At 38.4% G+C, this 26156-nt stretch overlaps 2 protein-coding genes across 5 annotated transcripts in view; both read left to right on the top strand.

Annotated features, from left to right (window-relative positions):
• TRPC3 (transient receptor potential cation channel subfamily C member 3) overlaps positions 1-10986 on the top strand; it is a 39615-nt gene extending 28629 nt beyond the window's left edge. For 2 of the 3 annotated variants that reach the window (XM_052682304.1, XM_052682303.1), the window contains exons 8-12: positions 1310-1505; positions 3476-3685; positions 5798-5881; positions 8447-8522; positions 10087-10986. In XM_052682304.1, the coding sequence (XP_052538264.1) occupies positions 1310-1505; positions 3476-3685; positions 5798-5881; positions 8447-8522; positions 10087-10229 (709 nt within the window). In that variant the 3' untranslated portion in view covers positions 10230-10986. Of the gene's footprint in view, positions 1-1309; positions 1506-3475; positions 3686-5797; positions 5882-8446; positions 8523-9621; positions 9658-10086 lie in introns of all 3 variants that reach the window. The other variant, XM_052682305.1, reaches the window with a different exon arrangement.
• A 108-nt stretch (positions 10987-11094) lies between these two features.
• Positions 11095-26122, top strand: BBS7 (Bardet-Biedl syndrome 7). 2 transcript variants are annotated; one of them, XM_052682306.1, is made up of 19 exons: positions 11095-11309; positions 11395-11460; positions 11590-11652; positions 11863-12038; positions 12493-12679; positions 13257-13329; positions 14641-14757; positions 15909-16039; positions 16808-16892; positions 17616-17718; positions 18271-18463; positions 19241-19315; positions 20362-20427; positions 21632-21771; positions 22742-22906; positions 23372-23481; positions 23592-23695; positions 24762-24885; positions 25545-26122. In XM_052682306.1, exons 1-19 carry the CDS (start codon positions 11274-11276, stop codon positions 25679-25681), a joined length of 2151 nt encoding a protein of 716 aa, XP_052538266.1. In that variant the 5' UTR covers positions 11095-11273; the 3' UTR covers positions 25682-26122. The 2 variants fall into 2 exon arrangements, with proteins under 2 accessions (XP_052538266.1, XP_052538267.1); XM_052682307.1 differs by lacking the exon at positions 25545-26122 and having other exon boundaries at positions 23814-24879.
• The last annotated feature ends 34 nt before the right edge of the window (positions 26123-26156 follow it).

Here is a 26156-nt window from a genome sequence, read left to right as displayed (position 1 = left end):
ATAAGTAAGTTATGAAATACTGCAACAAAAATATCATTGTATCAGATGTCTAATATGCTTAATATTTGAATGCTTATTAGCATAGTTAATTGTTTTAACAGCAATGTGATTCTACTAAACAATATACCCGTTCATATATTATTTTTATATAAAATTATTTAGCAGTGTTAAACAGGTAACTCAATATATGCGTACTGGCTTATTTTTGTTATGCTGCCTGGGACACAGCAGTCAGTTTGCTTTCTAGTGACCCAGAGTAAGAAGTCATTTCCAATAACTTCTGTACAGTACAATAAAAGGCACATTTTAAAGGGAGGGTCAACATTTTAATGAATATCTGTGTCTCTTAGCTTGCGTTTGTTAGTCTAGTTCTCAGGGAGGTGGACTGTGTATTGCAGTGAGCTGCATCCACATGGTGTGACAAGTCAACCTGCAGCAAAATTACACCGATGGAAAGCCGAACTCAGTTGTCTGTCCTTCGATGCCAGCAGCAGATCTGTCTGACCTATCTGATAGAAGCAAGGGCTAAACATCTGACCTGTGGGCCAAGCACAACAGTCATTTTCCAACACGATTCAGAAGGTTTCGTGATGCCGAGTCACAGTAATCTGCTCTCAGACTCCCTGAAGGTCTGCAGAGGTGTCTGGCAGCTGTACCAGAGCCTTGGCAGCACAGGAGTTGCCCTGACTAAGACAGGAGTATAGAGGCACTGTGTCCTAGACCCAGAGCCTTGAGTATTTAGGTGTCTGCATCCTACTGAGTGCCAGATTTCCACTGATTTCAATAGCAGTCTTGAACAAATCCCATTAAAATCTGTTTGGATTCTGAGTTTTGTTGCTGAACTTTGTGCTACCTGTTTTTGAATGTGCCATTCCTCATATTAGGCTTAATCAGAAGCTGTCAAAAGAAGTGCAGTAGTTTTCTTCCCATCAGCCCCACTGTTAGAGTAGGGAAGGTCTGCCCCCTGCAGAATTAGACCGGAAAATAATGAGAATATCCTTTATCTCGAAACCTGAAAATATGATAGCTTTATAATTCCTGGACCATTCTTTTGCATGCTTTACTGGTGTTGCACCTATGTTATCTACAATATATAGTTGCAGCACAGTGGGGAAACTGAGCATGCCACGAAAAATGCTTCCTTATATCTTTGCTTTAATCATCTCTCTACAAAGCTGATTCATGAACCAATTGCTTGAGATTTTTTTATCACTTGCTGTAAGCACAGATTATGTATTTGCTGGTGTAGTTAGTAATAATGGCTTCCTTATTTATTTATTTATTTATTTATTTTCTCTCACTTCCTCAGAGTTGAAGAAAGTTTCAAAACCTTATTTTGGTCAATATTTGGCTTGTCTGAAGTAACCTCTGTTGTCCTGAAATATGATCATAAATTCATTGAGAACATTGGATATGTTCTCTATGGCATATACAATGTCACGATGGTGGTAGTTCTGCTCAACATGCTGATTGCTATGATCAACAGTTCATATCAAGAAATCGAGGTAGGACTCTGTTCTCAAATGGTTCTCTTTTGCTGTCATAGAATCAAAGAATCATAGAATTGCTCAGGTTGGAAAACACCTTAAAGATCATTGAGTCACAACCTAGCCATACTACCCTCACTCTTACTTCCCTAAATCACGTCCCTGAGTTGCAATATCTGAAAGGTGCTTACAGCAAGAGAGGGGTTGGTCTCTTCTCACTGGTGACAGGTGACAGGACGAGGGGAAATGACCTCAAGTTGTGCAACGGCAAGTTTAGGTTGGATATCAGGAAAAACTGCTTTACAGAAAGGGTTGTTAAGCACTGGAATAGGCTCCCCAGGGAGGAGGTTGAGTCACCATCCCTGGATGTGTTTAAAAACTGTTTGGATGTAGTGCTATGTTGAAACAGGGCAACGTTATTAAGAATTATTTTAATGATTGCACCTAGACGTGCAGAAGTAAATCAAGGTATTGATTCTCTGTAAAGGAGATCACAAAAAATACCGTGTCCTACAACTAACAGAAAATCTCTGCAAAATCTTACAGAGTCTGTATTACATCTTAAGGCAGATGTATGCATCTGATGAGACGCTATTCATCCAGAAATCTTAAAATCTGAAGTTATGTTCAAATGAAGACTGCTGCGAAACAGAAAACAAAGCTACTGGGCTTAAGATCTTAGATGTGGCTACATTCCTAGCTTCATTAGAGTGCATGCTGCATGTTTTCTTTATGTAGCACACTTCAATCTTTGATGGACCACTCAGATATGGTTTAAATGTATTTTAATGTGTTCTTTAATGGAAACCTGGCTTTCAGTTCCACTTGTTAAGCTTTTTAGCTAACTGTGCAGGAGTTAGACACTTTGGTCCTCACTCTACTGCTGTGCGCACTTTATTACATTTATTTGCATCTGTACTTGGAGTATGATATAGGTGTTTATCTTCAGGACTTAGGACTGAGTTGCACTTTGCAGTGTTTAAAAGATTTGATTGTAACGTGTTGGGGTTTTTTTCTGCTTTAAGTACAATATTAGAACTTGATTGTAGGTTTCCTGCGCTTTGCCATATGCCCTGAAAACACTGATGCAGATTTCTCCAAATCTGGCAAATGGCGTGGTCAAATGAATGTTTGAATGTCACGCAGGGTTCTTGGCTGCACTGCTGATTAAAGAGAGATATTTTATTTGAATTGCATAAGGGTGACAAAGTATCTTGAAAATTGAAGATAATCAGGGTGTTTATTGGAACTGAATGCTAAAAATTTGGGAAAACTCAAACTGGGGAAGATAACTGCTTTTATAAATCAGACACAAGTTACAAACTGCACACACCCCAACACACACACACACAGCAGGTTACAGGGTATGGTGTACAGTTGGTTATGATACTTCACTGATTTTGGGGGTCAGGAACTTCAGCAGGAGAAAGCTACTTATGTTAAAGCAACTTTTTGCCCTTGAAATTAACCCAATTAAGCCTTTCAGTACAATTTGTCAGTTTGTAATGTGATTTCTTCATGACAGCGAAGCTTCTGTTTCATGTATTCCTTTATAAATCAGTTACTTCTCATGGTTATGTAAAAAGCTGTGAATACTAATGCTTTAATCCATGTCTGCTTGGAAGCCAGTGAGTACTTCATCACTTTTTTGAGTACCATGTTCATGTGACCGACCAAATTAAAAAAAAACTTCCACTTTAAATAACAAGTTTATATGTTAGCCTTCACGTGGTGCAAAAATAGCATTTGTTTAAATTGTTCACGTGCTTGAACTAAGTACTGACAATGAGATGTTGACATAAAGTGACAGCTGAAATTTGTTTAAAATAGTCTTGATAGAATAATCACATTTTTGCACAACTGTTTTGCAGCCTTTATAGCAAACAAATAATATTTATATAAAAACAGAAAGGGTAGTTATTTCTTTTGGAGGAAGTTTTTACATTTCTAGAAATGAAGTATATATCTGTTTTTATGCCTTAAAACAGGACGACAGTGATGTGGAGTGGAAGTTTGCTCGTTCTAAACTTTGGTTATCATATTTTGATGATGGAAAAACATTACCTCCACCATTTAGTCTTGTACCAAGCCCTAAATCATTTTTCTATTTCATCATGAGGATCATTAACTTTTCTAAGTGTAGGAGGAGACGGCTACAGAAGGACATTGAAATGGGAATGGGCAATTCCAAATCGAGGGTAGGTACTGAAATTTTTTGTTGTTTTAAAGAATAGTTTCCATTCCAGCAGTTTACTTTTGTTTAAATGTTAGGGTATAATCTGTACGTCCGATGAAAGTACAGTAATAAATCAACTACTTGTATTTACAGATCTATAACTCAGATTGGTTTTATGCAGTACATTTAGGCAAATAATAGCAATAAATTTTATGAAGACAACAAGGTCCAATGACTGGAAAAACACAGGTAAAACAAAAATAACTGACTGTTCAAAGATGCAGATAATTCCCACAAGCAGTGACCTAAATACTGAATGCTTTCAGCCTCAACTAGAAAGACTTCTAGTTGACGATTAAAAAGAAAAAGAAAATCACAACAACAACTGAGGGTATGGAGAGAGGTTTTTGTTTTATTAGGCAGGTAAGGGAAAAATGTGGCCAGTATGATGCCTTACTTCCTACTGTCAAAAGTGTGTTCGCAACAAAAGACAACATAAAAGAGGGGGGAAGATTGGTGGTCATAATCTTTAGCATTTGCACAACATTCTCAATTTGGGTATCAAAATGTTCCTTACAAAAATTAATTAGTGCAGCGTCACCTCGTTCTTATGAGGATTAGGTAACAATTTCTCTGTTTTCTTGATATGGCAACTGGGGCACTAACAGGTGAAAGAAGAAGCACATGGCCCTTTTCTCAACCTCCTCTTTTTTTTTTCTTTTTTTTTTTTTTTAATTAGGTCTTGTATATTACAAAGACTGAAAAAAAAAAAATTATTTGTTTTACTGTAAATTCCCAGAAATGGCAAGTCCAGTTATCTTTCCTGTAAGTTTTTTCTAGAGCCTAGGATGTTTTGAGCTGTTTCTGCTACTGATTTTTATGCAAAGAAAATATTTTCTCTAATTTTCTGTAGGCAGTGAAAGAAGATAAATGTTTTTAAAATGTCAGGTTCAAACAATTTAGCTAAAAGCACTATTCTGGTATTAACTACTCACTTTTTATTAAGATACACTTTCAGAACAAAGCATTTAGTGCTTACAGATAGTGCAGCAGCAACTTAGAATGTTACTCAGTAAAGAACAAAAGTTCTGTCTGGGTCTCTGGTGGCAGATCAGGTGGAGCTAGGTTTTTATTTGTTCATTTTTTAACTACAAACCAAATTATTTTTCTGTGGGAAAAGCAGCCCAGAGCCTCGTCTGAGTCAGGCTGAGCAGGCGCACTCTTCTGCACAGTGCACAAAGATAGACTGTGGCCTAATCCATAGCCAAAAGTATGTCTGATTGCCTGCAGGAAAGCAGCAGCCTGGAGTAGGCAGAAATCCCCTACCTGGGGACCAGCTGAAGTGACAGGCTGTGTGTAGAGGTGCAATACATGTGTCAGTTACAGAAAGCATCCAACCGAGTACATAGATGCAGGCTGACTTCAGTTAGCTCCCTTTGCTCACCAGAGAGGTCAGCCATCATCAATTTAGTGACTAACTGAAAACAACTGTGAACTAATGACTGATTCACATGAGGAGGCTATGCCTTTACTTCACTCACACTAGGTATATCTGAGGGAAGTGGGTCTCTGATTTGGTAGTAGCAAACCTTTGGCCTAAGTCAAAAAGCATCTTGTCCAAAGTAGCTCTTTTCCCTTCTGTTTCTGGCCTGCTAGTACAAAGATGGTGAATTATTTGGGACCTAATAAATTTATGGTGGAATCTGCTGATCCAGAGCAATATTTCCAACTGTATTGCGATTCCTGAAAACTGTACTTAAGCAAAACACTTTTTACTTAAAAGGAATGGCTTTGAGCATGCATTTGTAATTAAATATATGCCTACGAGTGCAGAAGTGCAGCAGCTCTGTTAAACCCTCTCCTTGTGGCCACTTATCCCCACCACCAAGGTGTAACTCATCTCCTCAGCTGTGTGAGCGCAACTGTTCTGGAGCTGTGCAGTGAAAAGTGCACTTTTCACATGGCTAAAATAATCAGCTTTTCAAATAAATAAAAATCAGGCCTATCTTGGTGTTTTTTTGGAAATACTATTCTGATTTAGTGACTATGGAGACATCCAGAGGGGGAAAAAAAAACGAACTGATTTCTGAATGTGAATTCTATCATGTGTGAACTTCTTCTTATTGCTTCCTAGTTAAACCTTTTCACTCAGTCGAACTCCCGAGTTTTTGAATCGCACAGTTTTAACAGCATTCTCAATCAGCCGACACGCTATCAGGTAAGTACATCCCTGGTCCCTGTTCTGAGCGATAGAAGTGTGTGAATGTACTAGCAGAATCTTTTCTCAGGAACACATTGCCTTCTCCAGATGAACAAAACCTCCTGTAGAAAACAAACTCTGGGATGCTACTGAGAAAAAAAAAGGCTGCTCTTGTTCAGGCCTGATTTTTGGAAGCATTTAAAGAAGCGAACCCAAATAAAACTTAGTTGCTGCCTTGATATCCCAGTTCTGAAAATCCAAGGAGCACACTTTGAAAACTGATTTCTAGAGATGTGAAAGCTCAGTGGGCTGACGAAGTTAGCATCCTTTTTCCTTCCTTTCTTCTTGTGCTGTGACATTTGAAACTCCTACAGACGAGAATTTTCCTCTCTGTTAAGAGGAGCCTGTCAGATATTACCTTCATGACTTCTTTTCTGTTCAGAAATAAGAGTATATAGGAGCTTTTGTTCCTGTAGTGAAAATGTGAAAGCTACGTAATCCACCTGTACAAATTCTGTAAGGCAAGTTGCATTAATTTTGATAACACTATGTTTTAGAAAGTAGATATGTATTGCTATTACAGACGAATCCTCACATGTGAGCTGAGTTTATCAAAGAGTAGACCTATTTTTGTAGCTGCTTAATGCCTAAATTACTTGTGCTTAGACACCAGGCTTCTGGCATCAGTTCTGACAGATACTTATGTACATAGTTGTCTGCAGCAAATTTGAATAATTTGATAGTTTGGTCTGCATCAGAAAGGGCTTAGTGCAAAATTACATTATCTTGCATTTGCTTTGCTGACAGTTTGCGTGAAGATTACTTTAGTGCAGGTGACATGAGGTAACATGTTGAATTGCAATACTCTATATGTGCGGAGCCTCAGAAGTTAGGAATTCATTATACTAGAAATTCATTACAAGCTTTAACAGCCTGACAGCATCAACGTTATTTCACTGCCAATCACTTTGATGTACAGAATCAATAGTGATGTTTAAAGGGCAAAAAAAACCCTTTGTCCCTGGGGATAGTGGGTAGAGGATGCTTGTGAGGTAGAGAGAAACGAGAAAAGAGGAGGAAAAGGAAGAGAAGTAAGTAAGGAAAAGGAACAGAAATAAGCTAAAGAAGGTACTGTCTTTCAAATGGAATATATTTCAGTATGTAATGATGCTGACTGATAGAAAGGTGATAAAATAATAAAAGATTAAAGCTTAAAGGCTGTGCTTACACTTTGTCTTGAAAAGCCTTGTAGGAAGGCTACGTGCATAACAAGTAAAATGGAAATTTTGTCCCCTTATTAATGAGTTGAACCCACTGCTGCCTGCCCAGTATCTTCTTATGCACTTGAATAGTGGAAGTATTATGGTAGCGGTGGCACAAAATGTTTTTGCTGTGTTTTCCTTATTCTTAGCTCTCCAGCAGTAGTTGAAGAAAATGGCAAAACAAGGTAACAAGCGAGGGACAGCATGGGAATCTCTTAGAAAACTCTTAGAAAAGTGAGATTAATGATGGTCCTAGTGTAACAGTTCCAAATACGAAATTGTGAAACAGAACTGACATTGGTCAACACTTTGAGCACTAAACAACAATAATACCTGAAGCTAAACGTTGTTGTTTCTATAGTTAAAATGTCTGAGCCTGTGGTTTTTATACGTGTTGCCACAGCCTTATGAGTAATTACTTTCAAACACCTTTTGATGTTTTTATAGAATCATAGAATACTGAGGTTGAAAGGGTCTCACGTGGGTAGTCTGGTCCAACCTCCTGCTTAACTTAGGTGAGGATGGCCTGGGGTCTGGCAGGTGCAAGTTTGAAGAGCTCCGGAGATGGTGATACTACAGCCTCTCTAGGCAGCCTGTTCCATAGAAACTGCAGGATAAAGACACCAAAGCCTATGCCAAAAAAGGACAGACACAGCTAATACTCAGCTAAGCTGCAGCATTCTTTCTTGGTTTATTACACAGAGTGGGCTCCTTATCAGCATAACCGTACCAGACTGAGCAGCATTTTCTAGGTATAGCTTTGTGTCTTTAGGGGCTTTGCTTAGGTAATAGTTCTGTGTTGTGTTAATAACTGTCATTATACAGGTGGCTGCATAAGTGCCAAAGGCATTTTGAAGTCATGGCATCAAAGCATTGGAGAGAAAACACAACGTCCTTAACTAATACAATTTTGTCTTAATTTTGATGGGGGTAATAAATCTTGAGATTGGGTGTGTGTATGCCTCTAAATCCTGATGGTGCGTCTGACGACTTCTCACAAAGCTAATTGGTGACAGGAAGCCAACCTTTCTTGTCTACACCTGCTAGCTGTATAAAAAGAAACAAAATAACATTCTATATTTCCCTGTTGTCCTATTCTCTCCTAACAGCAGCAGTGTTCTGTAAATTAAGAGGTAATTGGGTGAGAGAGATGCTTTGTTGTAATGATGAATCCCTGCATGCCACCAAAAAAAGCCCATATGAGGCAACTACTTGATCTGGGGCTGCTCTTTCACTTGCTTATATATTTTCTGTCCTTGTAAGAAGAAGCAAATAAAGTTTTACTATATGTGCTAACCATGTCACTGTTTTAATCTGACAGCAAATAATGAAAAGACTGATAAAACGTTACGTTCTGAAAGCACAAGTGGACAAAGAAAATGATGAAGTAAATGAAGGTAAGAGGCTGTACTTTTTCACATTTCAGAGAGAATTTTTGTCACATTTATTAGAAATTGGTATTACAGTGGTGCATGGGGCCTTCAATTAAAATGAGTTTATTTCTACTTCATGTGCATTGAAGTCAGGTAGCAATGGAAGTATGCACAATAAAACTGCACAAGTAGGACCAAAAAAGAGGAACTGAGAAAGTTTATGGGCCCCATTTACAGAAGGAGAGTTGGGATGCAGACATGATGCACCCGCAGTCACAGAGGAAGTTTGTGAGGAAGCCACTAACTGTACTGATGCTTTCGGAGTCCTACTCAGAGCTGCAGGGTGTCTTTCTGTTTCATTCAGTTGAACACACAGTTTGCACTCAACAGCATGAACCACTTGTATTCCCTTCTTTGATAAATCTGTGTGGAATACTAATCTGCAAAGTTGCATATCATTTAAAACAAACAAACAAACAAAAACCAGCCTAGTTAACTGTATGGTGAAAAAAAGGTGAGAACTGTAGCCACTGTTCTAGTGTACAACCAGAGGTCATTTCAGGGATGATGCACCTGAGCACTGTGTCCACATCAGGACTGGTGGGCTCTTAGGAACATCTCTAATTGCAGTGAGAGGTGCATGCTCCAGGCACAGAACCCCACCTCCCCACTGTGGGTTGTGTACAGGTCTTTCCAATTCCCTGATACCTGTTTGGGTATTTGCAACATGTGTTTAGGTAAGTGCAGAGGAATCATGATTCATGTACTTCACAGTTCTTGCTTATCACCAATCTTCCTGGTGTCCACTTTGGACAAGGTGGCGAGCCCCTGAACCTGTCTGCATCGATCGTTAGATAATATAGGTATTCTTTCATATTTTTCGTATGTGACAGCTGATTTCCTGCAGTGGGTTCTGTGCAAGAATTAAAATGCCTTATACTTGCAGAAGTAGTATTTGAGTATTTTTAAAAGCTTATACTCTTGATCTGGGTATCTTATACTGGGAAATGTGATGTATCTTGTTACAAGGCTGACCTTGCCTATTGTTTCCATTTAAATGTTGCTGTTGTCCTTGTGTCAAACTGTACCAATTTTAAATTGGCTGACTCTTTCTGATTCAAAGGATGTTGGTAAGGAAGAGGAGAGAGACTCAGAAGCTGTGAGTTTTGTTGCCAGCTCTACCACATTTTCCCTGTGTGACCTTGGCATATCACTTCAGAAACAAATCTCTTTTGCCTTTTCTCTCTCCAAGGGGGTACTAACATTTACCAGCTGTTTAGCAATGTTGCCTTGATTAATTCATTAACCTATGTGGAGGGTTTTTTGAGTCTTTGATGTTCTGTGTATGTGTGACGCACAACACTGGAGTTTGTTGGATTCTTAAAACACATTTGGTTCTGTCCAGGGGTGGACACACACGCATCTTATAGAGAATGAGGAAGAGATAAAGTCTTCTGCCCCCTTCCCCAGCTCTCATGAATGTTCTGAATGATCAGGGGATCATCTGAAATAGGCACTAATGTGACTTGTTATTTAATAAACGTTTAACAGACTTTGCTAATAGTATTTCTTTCCATGGTTAATACAGGTGAATTAAAAGAAATCAAACAAGATATCTCCAGTCTTCGCTATGAACTTTTGGAGGACAAGTCCCAGGCGACAGAAGAATTAGCGATTTTAATACATAAACTCAGCGAGAAACTCAATCCCAATATGTTGAGATGTGAATGATGCAACAAAGGAACCGTGGCTTCGACTACAGCACAACTATTTATTGGCAATAATATTTCAGTATCTCATACTTGAAAAATGTATTGTAGATTTTTAGCACTAAATAACTTTATGTACAGCTTCTCTGGAATTTAGTCATAGGAAATTTTATTAACTCATCACCAAAACATTGTTGTCTTCATCTTAAACATCTGAAAGTTAAGAACTATCAAACTTTTTTTTCTTTTTTTTTTTTTTGCATTGATGCATTAAGAGGGTATAGTGATACAAATTACTGATATTTTAACAGGTTTATGAATACATGCTGAAAATCCTTTGAACTGAATTTGCAAGAAGAAATGAACAGATACAATGTAGTATTCTGCTCCTTGCAGCAGCGAGGTGGGAACAGGATCTTTCAGAGTGTGGTGAATCAGGTAGAGTGGTGGGGGATTGCCTGAGATCCAGATCCTCTCTAGTGATGCTGATCCCAGGCAGGAGCTGAGGAGGAGCAGGTGAGGGTGAGTGCAGCTCACAGGTACGTCCACACGCTTCCCCACAGCTGCTGTTTCACAATTCAGCATATTGATTTCCTCTGGCAAGGTTTGGTGGTTGGCTGTTCTTTTTCTAACAACTTTTGAAGGTAACGTGATCTCAGTCCAAAGCTCCTCTTTATGTGGTAGAAATGGTTTTTTAAAATTCAGACTCTGTGCAGGGCCGGTATTTTGTTACTCGATGCCTCAGATGCTTCATTGTTAAATAAAATATTCCGACTTTACTGATACTTCGCCTCATCCTGATAGCGCGGCGCCGACTAGCCCGTCTGGGGGCGGCCCCGCGGCCGTTGCTCACGGCACTAACGACGCCGCAGCCCCGCCCTGCAGCGCCGCCCAATGGCGGCGCGCAGATCGCCCTTGTCCCGCCCTCTCACCGTCGAGCTCGGCCAATGGGAAGTCGGCTGGGAGCGCCGCCGTCCGCGGGCGACGGTTGCCGCGGTGACGGGTAACGGCAGCTCGGAGCCGCGCTCGGCCGAGCTCGCGCCGCGGGGCGGCTGCCGGCTGAGCCATGGAAGTCAGCCTGGCCCGCGTGGACTACCTGCAGGTAACGGGCCGCGCCGCGCCGCTCCCGGCCGCGCTCGGGGCCGAGGGGCGGACGAGGTGAGTGAGGGCCGTGCTTTCCTCTGCAGGTGGGCGTCACGGCGCAGAAGACCATGAGGCTGCTCCCCGCGTCGGGCCGCAGGGCCACCCAGAAGGTACGGGGTGGCGGGGCGCGCGCGGCCCTCGCGGCTCCTCTGGCGGAACGTGACGTACCGACGTACGGAACTGCGCTCAGCGGTGTTTGAAACCCGTGCGATGACGTAACGCTGTGTCTGCTTTCGAAGGTGGTGGTGGGCGATCAGGACGGAGTGATTACCTGTTTCGGCATGAAAAAGGGGGAACCTGTGGTGAGTGAGAACGTGCCGCTTCAAAACGGGCTTTTTAAAGCTTTCTTCCTTAGGAGTGCGGAAGGCGTGCAGTCAGTGTCGCTTTCTGTCCCTACACACTCTGTAGCACCCTTAGTTTTGCCGGAGGTTGTAAAGCAGATTTAGTATCCTTTGCGCGAAAAGTTGACTGTAAACACAAAACATGATTGCGATTGCTTTTCTTCTTTACAGACGGTGTTCAAAACACTGCCCGGCCCCAAAATCGGACGCCTGGAGTTGGGAGGAGCTCTTAACACACCCCAAGAGAAAGTCTTTGTGGCTACGGGATCAGAAGTCAGAGGTTTCACAAAAAGAGGGAAGCAGTTCCTCTCCTTTGAAACTAACCTCACCGAAGACATCAAAGCTATGTGTGTACAGTGCTTGGTGTTTGTCATCTCCCTGAAGTTATTCTCAATCTATACTTTTATGGTTTGGGTGGGCAGTGTTCAGTGCTGCTCTAACTTAAGACTGTGCCTTGGCATGTAGTAAGGAATCTAGAAAGGAACAGTGCAATTGGAAGAGTGGGGGGAAGGGCGGAAGGCGGGGGGGGGGGGAATCCTGGAGGCCTTCCCAGCAGTGCATGTGCAGGTGAGTGTAACTGGGGTTATTGGGTTTTTAGTAGTGTATTCTGTCCCTCTGTCCTTCCTGTAGGAGATCAGGAAGATTTTTCTGTGTTTTTTTTTGTATGGTCTTGGTTTAAGGTGTTTGCCTTATAAAAGCTGATGTGTGGAATCTGCAAGCAATAGCGCACACGTATACTAACCTAAAAAAGATGTGACTGAAATATTCTGGCAAAATGCTACAGTGTTTTCTTTTTCTCAGGCACATTTCAGGAGCAGATCTCTTTCTTTGTGCAAGTTATATCTATAACCACTACTGCGACTGCAAAGACAAACACTACTACCTATCAAGAGATAAAATCAATGATGTTCTCTGCCTTCCTGTAGATAAAGTGAATTGCATTACCCCAGTGCTTGCGTGTCAGGATAGAGTCCTCAGAGTTTTACAGGTTAAAATATTTGCTTGTTTTATGTGTTGACGCCATAACATTAGATTAATTCTTATAGAATAAGCATAAGCATAGTGTATCTCATTTGTCAGTGTTACTGTCCAGTGCTGGTACTTTTTTAAATTAGAAAATCATGATTGTGAACTTGCAAAACTAGTGATAACACTACTACTACAAATAGACTTTGGATTTCATGGATAGAGGAAGTAAAGAAATTCTTCCATTTTCCACTTCAAATTAAAAATGCTTACATAAGGAAATGAAATATCTAAGTCATTATATGTTTGAAAATTTGTATATTATTTTTGTAGCAATGTGAATGATATCAAATGTTTTAGCACTATTGTTTCTTTGTGTCAGATTATTTTGTCATAACTTTTTAAAGTGGTAACACATGGCAAAGATTTGTTTAAGTCATGTTTTAGTTACGTAAAATTTCTTCTGGCTTAGAAGTGATTTTATGCAAGAAAATCTGTGTAAATGAAGCATGTCCATATTAAAAAAAACAATTTTGTCTTTATTCTTGATTTCTCCTTTTGAACAAGAACTCATTCAAGGTAGTTCTCTTTGTCTCTAGGGATCTGATCTACTGTATGAAGTACAAGTTCCTGGACCACCTTCTGTTCTTGCTCTAAACAATGGAGATGGGGGTAACAGAATTTTGTATATACGCGTAACTAAGTAGTGTACTTCTGCTGCATTTTGAGATTTCAACACTCATATTTGTTAACTACATTTCATCTTGATTTTGAAACTGATTAAAAAAATGTAGTAGAAAACTCTGTGAAGCCATATCTTACTACCCATTCTATTTGTAGAATACAGATACAGAATATCTATATTATGGTGGGAATGGTAGTTTGTTGTACATATACTGAATTAATGAACAACCAGTAACTGTAAGGAGGGGGAGGAGGGGGGAAGGCTAAATGTTGAAGATATTTGCTTAAATTATTCCTATCTAGAAAATTGGAGGGGAAAAAAACCAACACTTTTAGCAGTATTAAGGGATTTTGCTGCTGGTTTTCTGGTAGAAAAGGTTTGTATGTGGATAACTGGATAAAAAGCCTGTTGGCAGTAACAGAAATAACACAAAATCTGTTCCTGAGAGAGATTACGAGTGAGGCAAGAGGCTAGTAGGATTTCAGGTGAAAGTTGGGGAGAGGGCAACCATGGGAGTGTTAGGTTGGGATAGCATAGGGGTTATTAGCTTTGTTTTTAAACTGCTTCGGATTTTCATTTATATGCATTTAGAGGTGTTATTTGTTTACAAACACACAATATATACTTGTATGCACTTAACTGTTTTAGTTCTAAATAACGTTTACATTGGATGAAAGCCTCATACATAGCAGTGAGTTGTGAGGTGATCCTGTGTGTAAATGAGAGCTGGACTGTTGGGGGTCTCATTCAGGTGCTGGGTTGGGTTTCTCTTACGTCTGGATTTCTGTAAGTAGAATCACTACTTCCATCCATCCATGGATTGATGAGAATATTGAGTAGAGCTCAAGTCAGAAGACTGTGGAAGGATCCAACTTAAAATAGTTTGATAATCCTTTTTGCTAATCTCTTCTAACCTGATATAAATCCCTTTAGTATGTGCTTAATTTAGTTTCTGTTAGATTATTTGACAGTTCTCAGATCTAGTTTCAAGAAGCAGTTCTTATTTGCTTAAGGTGCAGTACAGCATTCACAATTAGATGTGTGTTCTGAATAAATAATAATGAATGATTTCTTCTGTGAAGACCATTAAATAGCCTGCCTTTTCCTAAATTTAAAGTATTGGAGAAGTTTGCAAGCAGAGCTCCAGAGCAAGAAGGCATTTGTTGCGAAGCCTGACAGTTCTGTTATACAGCACTAACGTTAGGATTTTCTTTTTCCTCTGGTGGGATGAATATTTTCAAAACTTTTAAATATGTCTCTTTTTGTTATTCTGAATTTGCTGAATATTTTTTTTTTAGGTGATTCTGGAGAAGAAATTGTGTATGGAACTTCTGATGGTAAACTGGGGCTTATCCAGATTACTGGTTCTGCTTCTGTACCTAAGTGGGAAATTGACAATGAAAAAAAGAGAGGAGGTACGTGTCTCAGTATCTCCCTCTTTAGTTTTTGAGCAAAGCTGAGGCTTTGTCACAATATAATCATTAGGAAATAAATTTCTTGGGTATTTTAATATTGTCGATATGTGATATTAATGTGTTAATTCTCTTCCATTCTTAAAAGTTTGCCCTTATGTTGTTTCCTGTACATTGTCATTTTTACAGTACAATGTTAAAGTGCCATTTGTCAAACAGTTTCTTTGTACGTCATCGCTTGGGATTTTTATAATTTTGGTGATTTTAAAATGCAAATCTACATACTAGATGTTTTCAGATGTGCAGTGACCTTAAAGCCCCTTCAGATTAAAGTCAGGCATCTACACTGCAAGACAAAAAAAGAAACAAACAAACAAAAAAAAAAAAAAAAAAAAAAAACAGAGTAAGGAATTTTTTCTGAAGATGGAATAATGCTCTCCTTATTGCTCCATAATATGATGTAACTTGTTTGGGCATAGAACAGTATTTTTCCCTGCTATAGCCTTGGTATGCTGTTTCTGCAGCATGTGTTAGAACTTTTGTGTAAAGGAGAAGAGCAGTGATGTATGTTTTTTTTTTTCTAAGCTTTCATGAGGTAATTAAATTACTTAACTCTTTTGTTAAAAATCCTCTTGGTATGTCTAAACTTCAAATATGAAATGTGAAGGAGTTTAATTCTTTTGCAGGTTCTCTTGCTTCCTTCTCCTTCTTCCATACTGTAACTCTGTGTCCAGTCTAGCCATGGTTAGCTGTTAGATCATCCGGGGAATCTTAGTCAACGGGTGGGTTTGTCCATTAAGGTGTTGTGTAGCAGCACAAACCTAAGGCAGGTCTGATGCAAATCAGGATCCTGCATCTGCCACATCAGCTGAAATTCATAGCAGTTCACTTGGCTTTCTGTCAGCTGTAGGAGATAAAATGTGCTTGCCTCTTCAGCTGGCAGAGCTGGTCAGACAAATAGTCTGGGAAAAAAAAGTGGACTTCAGTCACTGGAGAGACACTTCAGCCCTCTAGTGGACTCTTCCAGAAATAGCATCAATAAAATCATAAAATCCCAGCAAAAATCTCTTCCTATGCAATTTAATGTGGCGTTCATATTAATGCATCATAAACAACCAAAGATGAAGTAGACAGTTTGTTTTCTTTTTCATTAGGCATTTTATGCATTGATAGTTTTGACATTCTGAGAGATGGAGTTAAAGAGTTACTCGTTGGGCGAGATGATGGAGTGCTGGAAATCTACAGCTTTGAGAGCGCAGATGATCCCGTCCTTCGGTATGATTATGTAAGCCCACATCCAGTGTCATCTTCTTTGCTGGACAGATGAATTTAAAAACTCTGTATTTCAAAGTAACAAGTGTTCACACGATTATTACAGCTAAAATATATTTTTTGGCTTTGTTTTTAATTTTATATGCTCTGTAATGTTGATAACACAAACGTCAAAGTGGTATCTAAGTATTTAAGAGCCAGGCATTACAGAAGTCCAGATTAGAGCAAAACAGTGCAGAGAGTATGTTAAAGCTCTGACTCTGCTCTTACTAAGGTCTCTCCTGGATCAAACCTAATACAGTGCTTCTCTCTCAGGAAAAAGAAAACAAGACAAAAAAACCCACCATCACATTGTGTGAGGTTTGTTTTGCACGTAAAATTGTAAATGTAGCTGTTATGACTTTAAGAACTGATAGACAAAGTAATTATGCTCAGTAAGGAAGTGGATTTGATCCATAGTGATGATTTCATCCTTCAGACAGACTGTAAATCTTGCTGGAAGAGTGTTTTCCTTTAAGCCACATTTTACTGTCTGTATTACTCAGGGTTAATTCAGAATGCATTGGTTAAAAGATCTTGCTTTAGCTGTGGTAGTCATCAACTAGCTTACTCTTGTGGATCTAGATATTTTGCATCTATGTAGATATGTTGTGATGTAGGTAACAGTCCCCTCCCCCTTTCCCCACTCCCCCCCAAGCAAAAATAACAGCATAAAAAACCCAAAAACAGGTATTTAAAACAAGTGCAGTAATATTTTCCTCTGCTTGAATGTGTTTTGAAGGTTTTATCAGAGAGCATTTCATCAATCCAGGGTGGCTGTGTAGGAAAAGATGGTTATGATGAAGTTTTAGCATGCACATATTCAGGTAAACTTTGTATTATTTACTCAATAAGGTCTAAATAGGTAGATACTGTTAGCATACTGATAGACAGAACTGAAGCAGGCTGCATTGATGGCACAGCTCTTTAAAGTTTTGCTATGATTGGAATTAGGGTGCTTTGTGAAAATATTTGTTTGAATATGGTATTTACTCGTCAGGATACAATCAAGTGATTTTTGCTTTTATAAGTAAATGGAATTAAGAAGTTAAAATACATATATATATGTATTGGATATATTGAAAAAAAATATATATATATATATATATATATATATAAGTTCAGCCTTGAGCATTCTGTCTCAAAATACACTGTGCAATTTGTACTGTGCTGCATACACATTGCATCTTTTTTTGTTTTCAACTGTAGTACTGGTTAGCAATCACAAATTATTCAAGGTATTTATAGAACTTATTTGTCAGAAGCAGAAGTGGGAAAAACGAAACTCATAAAAAAAAAATGATACAGAGGTGTTTATTGCACAAAGTGCTTCATACAAAAGTAACATTTTCCAATTTGTAAAACAAGAATGACCGCCTACTCATAAAATTTTATGCCTGTTGTCTAGCTTAGTCCTCCAAGATAGGGTAAAATTAAGTCTTAAATCTTAAATCAGTACCTGAAACAAACATCGTTGCACACATACAAGTACCGAGGGAAGATTTTTACTTATAGCTTGTAATGAATATGAATTTCGTATGTTGGTTTAGGCTGGCTGACAGGACTGACTACAGAACTTACCTATAGAGAAGGTGGATCAGGTGAAGAGCTGAAACTAAGTCAAGAAATGCAGAGCAAGATTTCATCCTTGAGGTAATTTCACTAGATAGAAATTGAATTGGAAGAATTGAAGTGTTACAAACTGAAATGCCATCTTTCCTTCCTCTGTCATTAGATTTTCTGTATCATTAGTGTATACAGAAGGACATATGAGAACAGTGTTCTCATTCCATAATCCTTTCCTATATTGCCTTCTAGTGGTTATGTTTTATTTCCTTCTTCCTTGGCTTCATCAAGATAAGATTCCCTTCTCCTGTGCTACCTATAGCTTCTGAATGATGACAGGCAAGTTTTTCACCATGTCTTTAAAAATACATGGTGCTCTTGAGGGAAAACGTTGCCCCCTCCTGGAACTCACGGATATTTCCTTTGTGAAAGTACAGTAAAATCTACATTTTCATGTGATACAGTTTGTATTTTATCCTTGATGTGTTGAGTATGGAAGGGGAATTAACAGTCACTTCTTGTTGGAAAATCCTGAAAAGAAGTGAAGAAAGATTGCCTTGAAGCATAATTGACTTATTTCCTATGGTAGCTGTTATTGTTAATTTTATGGTAACATTATACCTGGTTTGTCTCTTCTAGGAATGAAGTGGAACACTTACAGATGAAAGTACTTGGAGAACGTGAAAAGTACCAGCAGTCTTCTCAGTCCAGTTCTGCTGTTTCATCAGTACCTGCATTCAGTGTGAATGATAAGTTTACATTAAATAAAGATGATGCTAGCTACAGTCTCATCTTGGAGGTGCAAGCAGCTATAGATATTATCCTGGTACAGGTGAGATAAATGACAAGTAATCTGCAGCTCTGTAGTATCTGCAGGTTCTTTAGCGAAGTGAGGAATAATGAAGTTGGTTAGTCTAGGCTTGAATTTAATGTAGAGTTCAGAACAAATGGCTTTTTCTGTAAAGAAATATGCTGTGATGCCTGGCTTCCTTCTGTTGTTGGACAAGGCAATAAAACCAGCTATAAACTTTTTATTTTTGTTTTTAGAAAGCGTGCTTAATTTTTATCAGTGTTTCCTTCCACTGCTGTGAAATTAAAAGCAGTACCATATCAAGTAATTAATCATTCAGAAGCCTTTTAATTTTGTTTTCATAACAATCTTAGATTTAATTACACAAAAAACACATCTATATAAGAAGTAGTTTGTGTCAGAAGCATAAATTTTAGTAAAGGAATCATTAATAGACCTCTAACTTGATCCTTGGTTTCATGAATGAGCATTGTAATCTCCTTGTTAAAATAGAGAAACGCTTCAGTCGTGAATATACTTCATGTCTGAAAGACAAAGTTGCACATCTTACATTAAAGTTGTTGTAAGCCACCTGCACAGGAGTTCAGGACACTGTATGAGAATAAGAGAAAGAGCACAACGTTAATCTGGGATTAAATGTTCAGGTGTAAGATGCTTATCTACTAAGATTTTATCACTTGAATATGAATGATGAAGCAATCATTGCTTCTCACTTATTAAAACAATTGGTGACAGTAGATGAATGCATTAGGAGCTGCTCAGGAACTTAAGCTCTATGTTTTTCCTTCTGTTCTGCAGAGTGATGTCCCTGTAGACTTGCTGGATGTGGATAAAAATTCTGCTGTTGTTAGTTTTAGCAACTGCGATTCTGATGTAAGTGAAACAAGAGATATAATGATGTTTCTGGAGACTGCATGATGAAAAGCTCTCAATGCAGTATATGCAAAATAGAATTTGGATTTATATGTTTGTAATTTGAAATGCATAGAAAACTATTTGGCAATCTGGAGAGCTCAGATTCAATAGAGTTTACAGAATTAGGTGTCAGTGACAAGTCATGGCATAGGGCAAAGCCAACTGTGCATAAAGGGATTTGGGAGCTACTGCTGTAGGGCTTTTTTCTTGACCAATTAGGAATGTTGCAGGCACACTCAGTGATGTTCTCTAGTTTGAATTTGTCAGTATCTCTTCAATGTAATTTAGGTGAAGAACATCGTATCCTTTCCTTAGTGTATCTCAGGAAAATCAGACCATTAAAAAATTCTGTTGCCTGGAAAGTCATATGTTTGCATTTTTTAATATAGTGTTTATAAACTTAACTACTTGTAGAATTACCTATGGTGCTTCTTTGGGAAGGGCAGGTAGGATGGGAGACTTGAAACTACTTTAGCACTGTGAAAATATTTATAATGTCTTTTTAACGGTCCTCAGAGTATTTTAGTCTTAAAAGCTAAATTTGCACATCATTTCTGAAAGCTTCAGCATATATCAATTAAATTTATATTCTAAGTTTCTTGTCGTTCATGATCATTAATTTAATTTAAAAAAAATCCGCTTGTATTTTCTTAATGATTTCCCTTTTGTTTCTGGATGTCAGGCTATTTTTGCAGATAAATGAGCAAGGCTGATAGATGCCTTCTTGAGGTGAAAAGTTTCTATCTGTGTAATTTTTATGATGGTATTAAGGAAAAGAAGAAACTTAGTTGATTTCTATTTATGTAGAGAATTGTTTTTAAGTTCTGACAAAGTTAACAATAATTGGAACATTGCAGGGAACCGATGGCTGCATTTTTGTTTTGTTTTTTTTTTTTAACTTCTGTGAAGGAGCTGTGCATAAATACTAACAACTTTACAGTGCATGTCTTCAGTTAAAAAAGACCTGTTCTTTATTATTTTTCCTCTTTTATTGCTGTTCACAGCCAAATGGCAACTGTCTCCTTGCCACTTACAGATGCCAAGCAAATACTACAAGACTTGAACTTAAGGTAAAGTGCTCTAAGTTATTTTCCATAAGAAATTGTTGCATGGATGTTTGCTGCAACGTGAAGGAATCTTGCTTGACCTAGAGCTAGTATTCCTTTCTCACTGGTGTAAGGTTTCTAAAGGCTTCTAAAATCGTGTTACATCAGAGGAGACCTTGGGATCCTTCCTCGAGTTCCCCTAAAATGAAAGCAGTTGAGAAATCGTCAGTAGTGAATATACTTGACTGTGGTGGCTGTGCGTGGAATGAAAGGGGAGAAATGTGGGAAGGAAAGCACTGGCACTTTTTGCCCTGAGAAGTGTATGAAAAAAGTTACACTGATGAGGGAATGTGGCACGTATTTATATTTTGCAGAGGAAGCAAATCCTGTAATTTTATGCTTATGCTAAATGCACATGGCTATTCTCAGTTTTGTGGTTTTTTGTTAACAGTGTAACACATTCAAGCATTTTTGTAATTACCACTGGGGAAAATAAGAAAAGAAATCAAGATTATTGAAGTCAATCCTCAAGATAAATTGGACTAAAATCTATTTTCTTTTCATGCAGTCGCCTCACACTGCAGCCTCCTACCCTGATATCTGTTAACTGCACATTTTAAAGGAAAAGATTATGGTTAGATATTTAAGCCTGAATAAAATGCATCAAATGTGGGGAAATTTGTGTTTTTTTTGTTGTTGCTTTTTTTGTATGAGGGCAGTTATGGACCTAGTGGGCAAGGTTAAGACTCTTATTTCCTGGGTCCCTTTCCTAAGCATTTCTATTGGTGTCCATTTTGACTCTTGAGGAGGTCGCTTACTCTGACTCTATCTTTGTTTTTTATTTAGGGATATGTCCCTGGCTGCTATCTAATGTATTTTTATTAAAAAAAAAAAAAAAAAAGTAACAGTAATGGGGTCCTGAAGAGTTAGACTTCTTATTTTAACTAATCAGAAAGTAAGTTAATGAGTTTTTAAAATTAATTCTACATTCATCAATTATTGCAGCATTTCATTAGGCAGCATTTCCCCTAGTTTTAAAACATTCTTGATCTGCTCTTTTTACAGTGGTTCTATCAAATAAATATAGTACTCTAAATACTTCTGTAGTACCACAGAAAATCTACAGATTTCTTTATTATATTTTGAATAATAACAAGTTCTCCAAATCTCAGTAAATCATTCAGTTCACTCTTGTTCTTTTTTGTGGCTTCTACGTTTTCTTCTTCAGATTCGATCAATTGAAGGACGATATGGGACACTTCAAGCATATGTAACTCCAAGAATTCAACCAAAAACCTGCCAAGTTTATCAATACCAAATTAAACCCCTTTCACTGCATCAGAGAACTCATGCTATTGACCATGACAGGTATTTGCAACAACAACAAAAGCCTATTTCTTTTCAAAAAACTGACGCAATCCAGTAAGAAAATTTACTCTATAGACTTAAGCATGTCATTCCTAACCTATATTTTTGAGCCTGTATGAGTTTATGGGCTTTGTAGGTTTGATATAAAATGCACACTTAACAGGTTCCCACATCCCTTGCTGCTCTTTACCTGTTTTCAGAGCCCATGTATTTTTCACTTTACGGACCTTGGCTACAGAGCAGTCCAATGTATTAACAGAGCTGAGGGTGTGGTAGAAAGGAAACTCTGCTGTGGTAGTAACCGCAGCCTTTTCAGTTTCAGCCTCAGTCTCTCCTTTACCCCTTTAATGTAATTCTTTCCCACAACTAATTTGACTCTAAAATGGAGCCAAGATTTTTCTTCCTTATCTCTGAATTTGAAATCTATTTTATGCAATTTCTACTGGATTACTCTGTCCTTAATTAACATGTTATGTTGCTTGCATTGAAACAAAACTGAAGAGTTGAAGGAATTGAAGGCCAAATGCAAATGTGTTCTATTCTTTTATGCCTCATTCTTGAAATGAGGCTTGAAATGAGGCTTGAAATGAAAACCTGTTTGTGGTTTACAGGAGGGGAAACTGTTCAAGCTTAGGCATATTTCCTGTGTTTTTAGCTACTATTCAGGTTTAACAACTTGAAATGGTATTTGTCAAACACCTCCAGTTTCTTGCCCATTTCTGACACACCTGCTATAAAATAAAAGTGGAATGTACAAATAGGTTTTTGTTCAGAAATTAACTAACAGTAATCTGTGCTGCACAACTACTTAGCGGGATACCTAATTCATGCACAGAGTTAATGAAAAAAAGACTACTTGGAACTCAACATTTTTTTCTCATATGGGTTACCAGTGCACTATCAGTGTCCATCCTTTGGAACTAATACTGATTTTTATATTTTTTATGTTTTGACTTTCATCCTGTCATAGGCCAATGAATACACTGATGCTCAAAGGACAATTCAGTTTTGCTGAAATTCACTCTTGGGTTGTCTTTTGCTTGCCTGAAGTCCCTGAAAGGACTCCACCTGGAGAGAGTGTCACCTTTTATTTTCAAAACACCTTCCTGGGTACCCAGCTTGAAAGTACTTACAGGTAAAATACGATTACTAAAGCACTGTGTTTTGATTTTTTTTTTTTTTTTTTTTTCTTTTTCATTCTCAACTGCTCTGTGAATATCTTTTCATGCACATACTACTGTTCCTCTCCAATTTGTTTCTAGAGTTTGAAGAACATAAATAATACAGTCAAATTACTTTGTGACGAGCATTACTTTCCAATGTTTGTTTTTTTTTTTCTTTGTTCTGAGAAATGGAAACAACTTGTCTGCATGAATATTAAATGCTTTTCAAAATGTGAATAAACATTTTTCTGAAAACCTATTGCTGCAACTTAGATTAAATATGTCTAAGATCAGTACTCTGCTTATGACTTAATTAGTTTTATCTTCTTTCAGCAAAAAAGGCATTAATTTGTAGGTCTTATCTCTTAAAACATGGACACATCTAATGCTTGCATGTGCTCATAAGTTTGTTCAACAAAGTTTTTTTCCCTTTATAGAATAGGTGAGGGATGTTTCAAGTCTGACAATATTTCTACAATATCCATCCTAAAAGATGTACTTTCCAAAGAGGCTACTAAAAGGAAGATCAATCTCAACATATCATTTGGTAAATTTTTTTCTGTTTTATTGTCCTTTGCATCATTTTATATTCTCATAAATGGAATACGTATTGCTCCTTCATTTGTTGGGGTGTGTTGTTTTGTTTTCTGCTACTAGATATAAATGAAGAATCTGTGAGGCATACGTTAAAGCTCATCCACCCCAAATTAGAGTATCAGCAGCTGTTGGCCAAGAAGGTTCATTTAATAGATGCTTTGAGAGTAAGTATCTGAGCTCCCCTGGAAGGATTTTGTTAGGGATTGTGCTGTCAGATATCAGACTCGTGTTGTGGCTCAAGTCAGAGCCGTGTCACACCGGTATGCGTATCTCTGTTCCCAGGACATGTACTTCAGTTACCTAGGAGACAGCTTCCTTGAAGAAAATTCCTATTGGTGCTATATCATTATTGTATAACGTGGGATTACTGACAGATGTTGAGGATGCATAAGTCAAACAGTATAAGGCAGCCAGCTTTGCCATTTCACGTTCTTTTTGCTACTGTTATTTTCCAGTTCCATCTTCATCTCTCTGCACTAACCTTTTAAAGTTTGTTAGCTCTAGGTATTATGGTCCATGCCAGATGAGACTTCTTGCTTTGGACTGTCATCCCAGTGTGTCATCGTTTCTGAAGCTTCTCTATTCATAATTAATCTCTGCCTAATCTCTTCAATGGTTAATCTCTGAGAGATGTCACTTTGTCAGCTTGTCTGAGTTTTTGAATTTCTCCAACAGCCAGGATTTTATAATCCAGAACCTGCTGTAATCTTTTGTTGTGTTTTCTGGAGGGAAGAGGGGGGATAAAAATGGACTCCTTGGCCTTTGGTGGAATCAAATGCTGGTTTTAGACCTCTTTCATCAGCAGAAAAACTTCCAGTGAGCGCAGTGATCTGACAATTGTTGGGAGCACTTTAGGAGTGTGTAGAACATTTTGCTAAGTATAGCGATGCCTTTTATGTTCAGACTGTTAATGTGTTATGCTTTCTAGGAATTTCCTTATTCTAAAGCTGAAGTGTGCTGAAGGCTTTTAGCCTTCATTAGGCTTCATTCTGTAAGGGCTGAGCTGTGGAGGATTTTGTAAATCTAATGTATGAAGTGACAAGCAGCGTCTGATGTTCTGTTAGAAGATCTAAAAGAGGCTCTTTGAAAATAGCTCTTCCTAGTTTAGAAGGGGATTGTCTTGCTTCTGAAATGCTTCCTCCTGTCAAACCCAAGCTTAATTTCTTTATACTTTTATGTTCTTAAGCTACCTTACTGCCTTTGATTTTTATGATGTAAAATATCTTTGAGGAATTACAAGTTCAAGAAGGAAACGTGGACTTCTTGGTGCCAGAATACCGCAGTATTTTGGAAGAGGCAGATCAACTGCTTGAGGAATACAAGAAACAACCTGCACATCTTGAGAGACTTTATGGTTTGTTGATTGATTAAACTTTTTGTCCTAACTGCAAATTAATGCTCAGAGAGTGTACCCTGGACGCCACTGAAGTAGTTACGAAGTCAGCATTAGTAGATCTGAAATGATTTGATAGGTAGGTACACCTCAGTAGCCTCAGAACTTCTGTACATTTTACTCTAGCTTTTTAGATCTGTACAATGCTTGTCTTTTTTGGCAAGATTAAGGGACATGATTCAGAGTGGAATTTAAGAATGTATAGGTGACTGATGAGGTTCCCAGTGGTGAAGTTTTACACAATAACAGGAAAATGAAGATGGGGTGGACGGGGAGAATCTTAGGAGAAGATCTGATTTAGCGAAGGAAATTCTGTAACGGCCAGTGTTCCCCATACAGCTTTCAGCTCAGGGATTCCCTGCCAGTCACCAACTTTAACATACAGTGCCTACTCTGTGAAGTCAGTTCCTTTCTCAGTTCAGAGATAGGTACATGTGAGGCAGAAATAACCACGTGGAAATTAAGCTGGTTGCTGGGCTGTTGTAACATGACACCAGTTTAAAAAGTCTTGTCTCTAAAACCCAAACCAGCTGGAAGAGTTGGTACACAAGGAGGAGCTCAAAGCAGAGATACTCCTGAAAATAGGGCCAAGTGTAAGTCTTGGAATTTTAACTTTGCAGGTATGATCACAGATCTCTTCATAGATAAATTTAAATTTCGAGGCACCAATGTGAAGAGCAGAGTTCCTCTCCTGCTGGAGCTGCTGGATGGCTGTGAGCAGGACCGGCTGATCGCATTCTTTGAGGCTGCATCCTGAGCGGGAAGCGATGAGCAGAGAGCATACACTGCTGCTTGTCCTTCTTTGGCTCATTTCTTTGGTTACATTGAGGTGGTTACATGCAGGTTTTGTTGGAAGGAAAAGTCCTTTTTTTGTAAAGCCAGTTTGTTCCTCTGTGTGCTCTGTATTGCTGTTCTGAATGCAGTAGTCACTTGCAGTTCGTGCAGATTGCTCCTGGGTGAAGCCTGCACACACGTTCCTATGCACGCAGCTGATCTTTGCACCTCAAGCAAATACACAGAAACAGCTGTAACCACCGGCTTTTTTTCAAAATGTATTTTCAGTACTGTTAAAAGCTATGCACGGGGAGCAAGGGGGCAGGAATGTAAGAACGATGTTTTTATAAAAGCATGTTTAGAAGCCTGTATGCCTGAAATTCCGAGCTGTAAGTTTTTAATTAAAGCTTAATTGAAGTTTTAACCCAACTTGTGCTGGAGGAGCGCGGTGCGCCTGC

Source organism: Tympanuchus pallidicinctus, unplaced genomic scaffold (assembly GCF_026119805.1).
Source record: "Tympanuchus pallidicinctus isolate F22 unplaced genomic scaffold, pur_lepc_1.0 scaffold2, whole genome shotgun sequence".
Classification (NCBI taxonomy): Eukaryota; Metazoa; Chordata; class Aves; order Galliformes; family Phasianidae; genus Tympanuchus; species Tympanuchus pallidicinctus.
Note: the sequence above shows the minus strand (reverse complement) of the source record. Positions and strands in the feature narration are given on the sequence as shown.

Coding starts and splice junctions, on each gene's coding strand:
- BBS7 (XM_052682306.1), top strand. CDS start 11,274: ATGGAAGTCAGCCTGGCCCGCGTGGACTACCTGCAG. Junction 17,719..18,270: donor AGCAAGATTTCATCCTTGAG/GTAATTTCACTA, acceptor TGTCTCTTCTAG/GAATGAAGTGGAACACTTAC. Junction 24,886..25,544: donor ACATCTTGAGAGACTTTATG/GTTTGTTGATTG, acceptor TTAACTTTGCAG/GTATGATCACAGATCTCTTC.